The sequence below is a fragment of the Benincasa hispida genome, chromosome 5 (genome assembly GCF_009727055.1).
Source record: "Benincasa hispida cultivar B227 chromosome 5, ASM972705v1, whole genome shotgun sequence".
Classification (NCBI taxonomy): domain Eukaryota; kingdom Viridiplantae; phylum Streptophyta; class Magnoliopsida; order Cucurbitales; family Cucurbitaceae; genus Benincasa; species Benincasa hispida.
Window position 1 is genome coordinate 60,199,692 of NC_052353.1, and position 11,941 is coordinate 60,211,632.

An 11,941-nucleotide genomic window follows, 5' to 3' on the forward strand; every position below is an offset into this window, starting at 1 on the left:
TTCCACTTCCTTCAAACACAAGGGAGAAAGAAATTGCATTTCTTATTTCTTATATTGAATACTTTTCATCTATCGCCCTTATCATTTGATGCTTTTGATATGGAGAAAATGAAACTCGTCCACATATTTAAACTTATTTATTTATTTATTTTGCAATTTAAGAGTTTTGACATTAACATTGATGTAAGGGAACAACTTCTATCTATCCATTTAAATTATAATCACGATTTTCATATATTTTTTAACAATTTTCAATATATCCACATCTTATATTATTACTAATCATATTATTAAATTCCCGAGTGAATGAGCGTTATTTATGGATAACGATTTTTATGATGTCGTAAATTCAAATTTTATTATTGCATGTAAAAGAGTATGAGAGGTCAAAGAGTGATTTGCGAATATTAACATTTTAACTTCGTGGGAAAAAGATATGTAAATTTTCGAGTATTTTTTGGTTGTTAAAAAATGCCCTGGAATGATATTTTAACTACTCAAGTTTTATTTATTCATTTATTACTTTTTAAAGATAAATGGGAGTTTCGAGATTTAAGTTTTTAGCTTCAAGGGACAAGTACATTCCAATTATCGTTGAGTCATGCCCTTTAACAACTCCTTAAATACCAAAAATAAGCAAAGTTTATTGATTTATTTTTGGTAAAATTGTACAAAATATCTTAATTTTTTATGTATATATCATTTATGTGTTTAGACTTAGAAAATTTTAATTTTATCTTTGAATCTTAAACAATGTTGCCCTTTAAATCAGATAGAAATTGGTGCGATAGAGTCAAGTGAACTTAACTCAATAACAGTTGACATGCATCACTCACTCCTCGAGTTCGGAGGTTTGATCTTTCATCCACACAATTTTTGTACTAAAAAATGACACCGTTATGAATATTGGAGAATATGTGTTACGTCATTTACAACATCATTTACGAAAAATGAAAAAAATGTTTAATTTTTATACCTAATCTACCACATAAATTCCCATCTTTTATTTTTTCCCGTATAATTAGGAACGTGAAGATTTAAACCAAAGACTTCGTATTCACGATCACTAACACATTTGTATACTAGTTAGTGTTCGCTTAGGCTTTTTTTTTTTTTTTTTTTTTACAATTTCAACGTTAAGGGGCTAGTAATGTAAATTTACGCACTCCCAACCTTATCCACCCATTAGTGTTCTACCAATGGACACAAGTATTGGGAGAGGGAGAAATTTCTTCACCTATCTATGTATCTACATAACAATTAACAAAGCTATAAATTTCCAAACACAACAAACAAAACAAAACCCACAAAAATTACACTCCAAAATGGTAAATAAGAAAAGAAAAAAAAAGTTACCATAAAATGTAAAAACTTGGTGTTATCTCACAGTTGAAGCCACTGTATGAGCCCAGAACTTGAGATGATCTTTCATATCCATTTCAGTTGCTCCCAAACCTGGAACTCTCCATTTCATCAAAATCCTTTTCTCATTTTCTTCTTCAACAGCTTCCCAAGCTTCAGACAAATATGGCCTTGAAACCCCATTTTCAATCCTTTTTTCCTCTTCATTTTCCCCTGTTTTTTGCCCTAATCTCTGTAACCCAGGAATTATTGAAGCCAAATTTGAATCATTTTTATCTTCTTCAATGAACACAAATCCCAAATCCATAAATCCTTTCAATTCTTCAAATTCAAGGTCTGATAAGCTTTTACTCAACCCTTTCCCCCTTTTCTTTCTTCTTTTATTTTCATTTCCTTCCAATTTCTTCTTCGCCGGAATTTCCGCCGGTTTTCCTTCTCCGTTTCCGGCAAATTCCGCTACCTTACCGGAGAGAATGGTTTGAAGCTTTTGATCGGTGGAAATCATCGAGCCGGTGGAGTAAACAGCGGTTTCGGGAGGTGGGAAATGTTTCGAGCTCAGAAGATACTCGCTTTGAGATCTCGTCTTCATCACTTGCGTTACAGGACTCTGGAAGCGGATTTCCGGCGCCGAGGAGTGGGTCTGTAAAAGCGGTTTTCCGGTGAAAATTGCCCGTTGAAACCAGAAGAGATCGAAAAGGGGGAGGATTTCTTCGGCTGCCATTGCTAGTTGGAAGATCTTGAGAGGGTTTTTTGAGGAGAAAATTGAGGGTTTAAACAGTTTTATAGATAAGGAAGAAAGTAGAAAAGATGGATTCAATTAAAACAAAGAAATGGGCCTTTCTCTCTCTCTCTCTCTCTTTTTAAAAAAATAAAAATTAAATACTACTTTGATTTATTTTCTTTCCGTTTCGATTTATTTTAGTTTTTATACTTTTAAAAACGTCATTTTTATTCTTATATTTGATTGATTTATTTCAAAAGATTCATTTTAATTCTGGAGTGACAATAAAAGATTTATTTTAATTCTTGAGTGATAATCTCGATCTCTTCATTTTTATTTTTAAGGGTTTAAAATGACATTTTTTAAAAAGTTAGAAAACTTAAATGAAAAGACAAGAAACAAAATGAATATTTTGAAAATACATCATTGAAAGTGAATCAAGTAAAAAATTATAAAAACCAAAATGGATATTTTAAAAACACAATCAAGGCAAAGTAAAGGATATTAAATTAGTATTTAAATCATAAATAAATAAAACAGAGAAATGGTTGTTTGTTGATGGACATTATTACCCCTGAATTTAAGCACATATCGAGGGTATAATAATAAAGCACGTTTCTTCAATTATTAATTTTTAGCATTCAAAGCTACAATCATTGGAGGGTATCAAATAAATATAATATATGGTTAAAGGAAATTAACCATGAGGGATTTATTGGAAATTATATGGAATTTTTCCGATTTAAATGGAAATAATCACTTAATGCTGAGGTCAATGGCACGTGCTGGCAATTGTTTGTCCCGTGAGAAATTGAGTGCCAGCATTAGCAATAGGCAATGCATGTGATAATTTTGTACCTTTAAATTTTAATGATTGGTTTCTAACTTTTTATTTAGTTTTCAATTTTTTTTCTTGCTTATATATTAAATAAACTTTTGACTTTCAAGTTTAAAACTCTTTATATTTTCCACTAATAACATAATAAATTATATAATCATATGACATATCTATTCAATAAAATGTTTATCGTACTGCTCTATTTTGTCTAATTATCTATTTTTTTTCAGTCATTCATTTGTTATTTATTCGATGTGGAATTTAGAAAACTTAAGGAAAAAAAAAAAAAAACATCCATGAACATATTTTTTAAGCACATTCTCATATTTTATTAATGGATTAGTTTGAATTTACATAAATTTAACATTAAAGCCTTGTTTTGTAACTATTTTGTTTTTGAAAATTAAGCTTATGAACATTATTTTCACCTCTAAATTTTTTTTTATCAATAATTTAAAAAACCAAGCCACATCTTCATAATTAAAAAAAAAAGCTTTAAAAAAGTTATTTTTATTTTTAGAATTTGGTTAATAATTCAGTTAAGAAAGATACAAATCAGTGTAAAAAAAATGTGGATGAAATATGTTTAATTTTCAAAAACAAAAATAAACAACCAAATAGTTACCAAACGGGATCTAAGTATTTAGATATTGAGAAATTCACAAACTACCATAGACAATAAAAAATTTTCAATCAAACCTTAGAATTGTATAAGGTTATAATTTAAACTTAACATTTTGAAAACTATGATATTAACAACTACAAATTTTAGTTTTAATTACATTAACAATGTAATAGTCTTTAATTTGAGGATTTGATTGAAACAAAAAATTATATTTTAAAAATGTTTTTGAGCATTTTACAATATCAAAAAGTCTAATTACAATAATTTTATAAGTTTCAAAAAGTGATTCATCAAATTAAAAGTTCAAGTAAGTTTGTTACATTTCATGTAATTTAAGGGCGATTTATCAATTCTTTCTTCAATATTTCATCTAAAATTCAATAATTTTAAAGTTTCGATCATGGAAATATCAGTGCATCATATTCCATTTCAATAAAAGGATCTTCGACTATTGAATAAGGAGGATACATTTCTTTTGCTGAAATTGGAATATCCTCAATGAAGAGATACTTTTTGTTAAGAACACCGTTAATATTGTTTAGTATTGTCACTTTCCCTCGAGAGGAGGACAAATCTGATCATGATATCGTAGTTTTAGCCTTCTCTAAATTTTTTTTTTGTTTTTTTTTTAAAAAAAAACTTGATAGTGTGTTTCCCCTATTTGATTAGGGTTTTGGGTGTGTTGGTTTTGGTGGTTGTGTTGGCCTAAAATAATAATAATCATAATGGAGAAAATTTTAAATATAAATAAATTGCAACAACTTTGATTATTATAAATTTTTGTTAAAAGTTCAACCAATGGGAAGGCATAAACTTTTAGTGAATTTTTAAGGGCGATTCCGATTGGTCCCCCCGCACTGATATTAAAAGTTTGCACGTGATCCACACATTTTTTTTATAGTGCAAAAACAAAGAGCAATTTGAAAAATAAATAAAGAGTAAAAAATTTTAAATATTGATATCGATGAAAAAATATTGAGGAATCAATTTTATGAAAATATCGATAGAAATAATGATAGAATATCGTCGTCGATGGATAAATTTAGAATAATTGTAAAAATAAAAAATTCAAAAATTAAACTTAAATGAGTAAATAAACATTTAGTGATTTTTAAACAAGTTAATACATCTATTATTAATATTATGTTTATATTAGTGACATTTTTTCACTTATTTTTATGTTTCATGGGTTTTTTTTATGATATAATGAAAATATTAATTCACCTCTCATGTTGATGTCGAACTCATTGAAACGTAAAAATATCGACATGTCGACGAAAATTTAATACTACTTAAGTGCAACCCAAACTATACTTATCTCCATGCATCTCTTCAACTACAAAAGGAAAGAAATATTAGAAAAATTTTAAAAAAATTCATATGGTAGTTTGTGATGAACGCTTGAATCAACATCATAAAGATGAGTGCAACTTAGACTCATTAAAATATTTTTATAAATAAATAAATCAAATTTTAGCTTCATGAAAAGGATTGGTAAGCAAGCCTAGGAAACACACACAAATGGTCCTCATTTCAAGTGGATTTGACCTTACTTCGAACCAAATCCAAGTAATTATCATGAGTCTGAAATGAATCTAAACCGTATCTCATGAATTTGTCTCAATTGTAATGCCATCTTTATAATACGATAGAATATTTTTTGTTTGAAAAATAAATATTCACGTGTTTTTAAGTATGTTCAAAAAAGTAGAATGTTTTGACGTAATGTGTATATTGTACAATTGTGGTCGTATTCAAATATATGAATCAACTTTAATATAGTCGAGAGTTAGCAAAAAAGCTATAAACATAAACTTAGTTCAATTAGTAAAAAAAACAACGTTTGTCAAAACGAGTATAACGCTCAATAGTAAATGTCAGAGACTAAGAGGTATATGATTCAAATCTCCCTATCTCAATAAATTTTTGAGGTTTGAATTTCTATCAACACATTTGTTGAAGTCAAATAATTAAAAAAAAAAAAAAAAAAAAAAAGTAATAGTTAGTTGACAAACACAATTCTACTTTTCTTTGTTAAGAAAGAGAAAAAAAAAAAAAAAAAAGTTGAAACATTATTCACCTTATTTAGATGTTGAAAATTAAAATCTTCACCTCAGATTTAGTATTTTATTTTATTTTATTTAAAAGCAGAAAACCAACAAATAGATTAAGAATATTAATTGAAGAAAAATTTACCGTCAAAGAGTTTGGTGGAGTGTCTTTATGTATAAATCGTATTAAACTATCAATAAACTTATAAAGTCAAGTCTAAAATGACTCTGTCACATAAAATTTCAGAATGATTGAGAAGGAACTCTATAATCAAGATATATGGTTTCAACGACAGTACGAGGCTTCTAGTTGCAATCATCAATTAAATGGAATTCAGGTTTAAAATAATAGGTTAAATAAAAATAAAAAAATAAAATAAAATTCCTTCTATACTTCCAAAATTAAAATATTACTTCTAAACTTTAAAACACGTTTCAAAAGTAATCATTTAAGTAGAAATTTTTAGAATTTTGAATTAACAGTGAAGCCAAAAATGTTGGGATAGTTACCTAAAATGAAAAATTAGATCACTACCTCATTCATCAAGAGATTTAGTATAGACCCCAGTATAAATATTATTAGCTAGCTCAGTGGTAAGTCTGTCTTCCAACCCTTATAGACCTATGTTTAAGCCCCAATCTAGAGATGTCCGATTAGGTGCGGAATGAGAGAGGGAGTGAAAGAAGAAAATTTCATATGAGTTAAACGCATTCCCCGTCCTCGCCCTAATTAGTTTCCACATAGTTATCTAATGTTATGTTATTATTATTATTATATAAATATTGTATTTAAATTTCAAATTTGATTATTTATTGGGAAAGATAATGAATATGTTTAAATTTATATTATATATGTGAATAATTTGATTTATATTTATTTCTTTCTACTTAAAAATTAATTAGCTTTTTTAGGCCAAAATTTGAGTAATTTATTTTAAATTAAAATTGTCATGTAAAACTAACCCTAATAAACAATTTAGTGATAAAGTTAATTATTTAATTAAAATTTGCTCACATTAGTGATTTAAATTAATTGGCTTTTTATAAAAAAGTAACATAAAAAAATTCCCCGCAATGAACTCCCCATCCCCGCGAATTCCTCGCGGGAATCCCCATAGGAAATTTTACGAGATGGGGAATGAAATGGGGAGCGAGGACGAGGAATGACATCCTCGACCCCGCCTCGCCCCCTGGACATCTCTACCCTTACATTTATTTTTCAGATTTTCCTTCCTCAACAACCCTAAATACAGCTGGAAATTAGGAAGGAAGTCATCTACATGGCTATTCAACTTCATTTTTAAATTTGTTTATTTTTATAAAGTTTCAACTTCAATAAATCTTTAGCTGTTTAATTTCTTCATCAACTTCAATAATTGTTAGAAATAATTTCTTCAAGTTTTCACTTTACAAAATTAGCACATTTTTTGAAAACTCATTCAATTAACTTTTTGTCCATCTCGAACAAGATCGACCACTGAAATTTAGTTAAACAATCAACTTTTTCTAACCTATTGATTGATTTGGGCATTCTCGGTACATCTCGGCCATTACCCACTGAGATCTCATTAATTTTTTCAAATATTATGTACTCTTCCCAAATCTTATATATTTTCAAAATTTCTTGTAATTAACTCATCTTTACTAAATATTATAATGTAATTTTTCAAATAATTAGCTCAATTTATGTTATCACAATTATATGAATTTCCAAACTTCCAAATAAATTTACCAATTATACAAATGGATCTTAAGTGATTGCATTATAATTCTTTTAAAATTTTGGAAAAATAAAACTTTGCCAAAAAAAAAAAAAGAGAGTAAGATATGGAAAATATATAAAATCTCAGTATTAAACTCAGATAGATTAACACCGAAATTTTGTATATTTTAGCAGTGAATTCGCGGACAAATTAACATCGAGTATCATCTGTATATATTTCTCATATTTTACTTATTGCGAGATTTTTTTTTCCTCAAATTTTAAAAGTCACAAGTCAATCACATGAAAACCATTTGGATAATTTGGAAGTTCAATATAATTGTGGAACCAAAATTGGGCTAAAGATTTGAAAAGTTGCGTAAACATTTGATATAATATTTAGTTGAATTTGTAGAAATTTGAAAATATATAAGATTTTGGAAGATTATATAATATTTGTAAAAATTAACATAATCTTGATGGGTAATAACAAAGATGAAAAAAGATACTAATTTTGAAAAGTGAAAACTTAAATAGACTATTTCTGACAAATTTCCCAACTTCTTCAACTTCTTCTCCTAATTTGCAAGGTAAGTTCTTTTTTTTTTTTTTAATTTTTTTTTAAAATTTTTTTTTAAAATTATTATTATTCTTTTTTAAAGTTAGTTTATTTATATGCATTTGGTTTTCATGTTCATTCATATATTATATTTTAGTTTATTTTATTAATTTTTCAAATAATTTATGGATCTTAAGTAAACATCTTAAACTCTACTTATTGGATTGTTTAAGTTATGATATTGTTGTTATGTTGTCAATTTCTTCTTGATTTGTTTTCATTACAATATTATTGTAAATTCAATTTGAAATCCAAACAGAAAAATATTTTAAAAGAAAACCAATAAGACCACCATCTCCATGTTAGAAAAGTAATAATAGTTATAGAGATATTCTGCATAAGTAAACTTAGAAGATTTATTGAATTGTAAAGCCTTCCGTCAACAAAACTTCTGATCCACCACTATGTGTGCATACGTATATATATATATATATATTAAAAGGTAATAAAAGGAGAATTTTTATCTTCCCTTTTTGCCCTTATATCTCTTGAAATTTCTTATTTTACCCTTATTCAATATTTTTTTATTTTACTTAGACCCATCCCTTTACAAAATTGCATCACTTCGTGGCTTCATCTCTTCATTTTCAGAATGTTATCGAAAAAAGTTTAGAAAAGTTTTCGTTCTCCATTTCATGATGGCCTCGATCCTCCTTCGTATCTCGGTTACATTGATTACTTTTTTTAGTGGGTTTCTACTGTCATCAACGTTCAAGACTTTCAGAGTGAAGTCTTCTCTTGATCCAAGTGAGTTTCTTTTTCTTCTTTTTTGGAAATAAAGAGAACAAGGGAGGATGTTTAGTAAAAAAAATTGAAGAAATAAAATACATCGTTCAATGAATATCAAGAAGTAGTAGAAAATGAGAAGAGAAGTAATAAAAAAAATTTATGATGAATTTGTTTTGAGATTTACTTGGTCATTGAGATATGATATCCATGTTTATATAAAAATGGGTAGAATAAATATATTTTACTATATATATAGGTTGTGAATCCCTAAATTTGGTTAGGTAGTTTTTAAAATCTTTCCTAAGTTTTTTCTTATTTCTTTCTCCAATATTTTTTTTTTCTCTTCGCTTTTTGATACTTGGTTCAGTCGCGTCGGACATATTCCAGCCGCCCCTCCCGTCAATAGCATCTGGTCCGTACAAAATTAATTAATGTGAAGGGGATGGAGATGTAATTTCAAATTTTAGGTAAACATTATGTATAAATTTATTAATTTTTTCATTTAATTTTACCTTCGGTTTTATGTGAAATTTTTTAATGATTACTCTTTTTTCCATCCATCCATTTTGAAACTTTTGGAAAAACTACATTTTTATAAAAACACATAATTCCAGCAAATTAAACATCTCTTTCACAATATTCATCATCATGGTTCAAATTCCTCGCTTACATTTGTACTAAAAAAACATGTCTTCTATAATGACCAATTTCTACAATATTTTATTTTTATCTTTTTATATGACTTTTGAGGAGGCGAATGAGAGAAATTTTGATATATATATATATATATATAATTTGCTAAGTGGGTCTTCTCTAAGTTGGCTAATTATTTAATATATGATCTAGAATTTAGATTGAAAAAGATGAAACAAAAATAAACAAGAATTGAGTCTTTTGAGAAGAAATGAAAATGAGTTTGAATGAAGAAAAGATGACGAATAAGAGATGTAAAAGTAAAGAATAAGATTCTAAGAGAGAGTATTAACAATGATGATTATTCATAAATACAACATTTGCGAATTGGCCTCACAACACTCTAGAAGACATAAAACAGAAAGGATGCCACATTTTTATTTATTATTTTAATTTTCAAATTGTCAAATGGATTTTCTCCTAATTGGCAAATTATTTAGCTACATGAATATATTCCTTTTTCAACTATAAGAAAGATTCATAAATTTGTCTCATTTTTAAATTAGGTTAAATTATATATATAAAAAAAGCCCATAAATTTTATACTGTGTCAAAAATGCCTTCGAAATTTCAAAAGTTTCAAAAATATCCTTAAACTTTCAGAAAGAGTTAAAAAAATACTCTTCCCATTAGTTTGGATGGAACCGTTAAAGTTTTGTTTAAAAAATACCCCTGAACTTTCAAAATGTTTCAAAAATAACCTTAACTTAATAAAAGTTCAAAAATATCTCAACCGTTAGTATTTGAATAGAAACTGTTAATTCCTCATGACAAAAATGACTTAAAAAATTTAAAAATTTAAAAATGCTCTTAGTGATTAATTTGCTTGAAGTTTTCTTAAGTTCGAAAGGAACCAATTTTAAAATAATTATATAGATAACCTCATTTTACTCCTATGTACTCTCATATTTATCTTAATTTTTCAATTATTAGCTTACACCAATTTTCTAAACAATCAAAATAAAAACCAAAATTTTAAGTTAAAACATAAAATATCACAAAGTTTCACAAAATTCTAAAATCAGAATCTCCACTTGAAACATACCAAAACAATAAATAGTCAAATTTTTAAAAATATCAATCTAAATCGTGTTGGTTCTTAGGAATTTAATATTTATTTTAATTCTTAAATATGTTATCAAGCAAAAGAAGTTGTCAGAGGCAAAACAGTGAAATCGAGCAAGATGAGGCACAATGTTGCTTAAACGCTATACACTCGTGCCCCGTGCCATTCACAGAGACAATCTGCTAGGCAAGCGTTTCAGTGCTGCATTGCAGTGCCACAATGCTCTCGATTTGATACGCGCATGAAAAGGCATTTCTTCCAATTTGCTCTCCAAGGTGCTTTGTGAGAGGGCCTTCATGTTTTGGTATGGTTTGGTTGTTGAGAAAATTGGTGTAAGCTAAGAATTGGAAAATTAAGAGAAATACGATATTATGTATATGAAAAAAATGAGGATATCTATATAATTTATTTTAAAACCAGCTATTCTCGAACATAAGAAAACTTCAAACAAATTGATCGGTATGAGTATCTTTTATTTTTTTATTTTAATTTTTAAAGACATTTTTGTCACGAGGAATTAAAGATTTTTGTTCAAATACTAACGTTTGAGGTATTTTTGAACGTTTATTAAGTTAAGGGTATTTCTGAAACGTTTTGAAAGTTCATAGGTATTTTTGAAATAAAACTTCAACGGTTTCTATCCAAGACTAACGATAAGAGTATTTTTTTTTTAACTCTTTTGGAAAGTTTAAAGGTATATTTGAAACTTTAGAAACTTCATGGGCATTTTTTTTACACAAAGTGTAAGGTTTAGAGACATTTTTTATAATTTAATCTTTAAATTACAATGTCAATGTTGAGCACATAGTCATTGTTAGTTCGTAAAATTTATATTATTGTTATTTTATTATTTTTAATTAGATCTTTGATTAGATTTCTAATTTATTAAAATCTTAACTATCTTATTTATATGTTCGAGCCAAAATGTTTATTTGGTTTTTATGTGTTTGAATTTAACATTTTTTATTCATTATGTTAGGAGAACTACCCATGACAACAATAGAGAACAACATAATCAAATTCAATAGATTCAAAAGATCTAAAATAAATATATTAGTATATATAATACATATCTCTAACTTTTTATCTTAATTTATTCTCAAATTTACTCTAATAATAAGAGTTGTGCTATTTTGTTGGAAGAAAATAAGTCGAATCACACAAACATACCAACAAAACTAGCAATCAACAAAATTTTATTTCAAGTGTTCCACGTATCCAAAAAAAATGTGCAACTCATTTTATATTGTTGTGAATTAACCTAAAATAAGATATATATAGTTTTGGCTATATAGTTTTGGCTATTAATTATCATGTTAGATATTTGTTATTTAAACATAATAAAATCTAAGTTCATTTGGATATTTTATAAACAAAATTGATGTTCTAACAATTTTTAGTCACGTGCATCGGCCGTGTTTTATAGCTAGTATATATAAAAGCATGAAAAATGTCATTATGAGAAATCGAGAACGACGAGTGATGTTTTCAAGAGTAGTTTCCTTGAGCCCACTAAAAGCCCATTGCATATAACC

The 11,941-nt window shown here is 27.2% G+C and overlaps 1 protein-coding gene across 1 annotated transcript; it reads right to left on the reverse strand.

Annotated features, from left to right (window-relative positions):
* Positions 1-982: 982 nt before the first annotated feature.
* On the reverse strand, positions 983-2,191 carry LOC120077867. The gene has a single exon (XM_039031950.1). The coding sequence runs from the start codon at positions 2,081-2,083 to the stop codon at positions 1,379-1,381; it is 705 nt and encodes a 234-aa protein (XP_038887878.1). The 5' UTR covers positions 2,084-2,191; the 3' UTR covers positions 983-1,378.
* Positions 2,192-11,941: the final 9,750 nt, after the last annotated feature.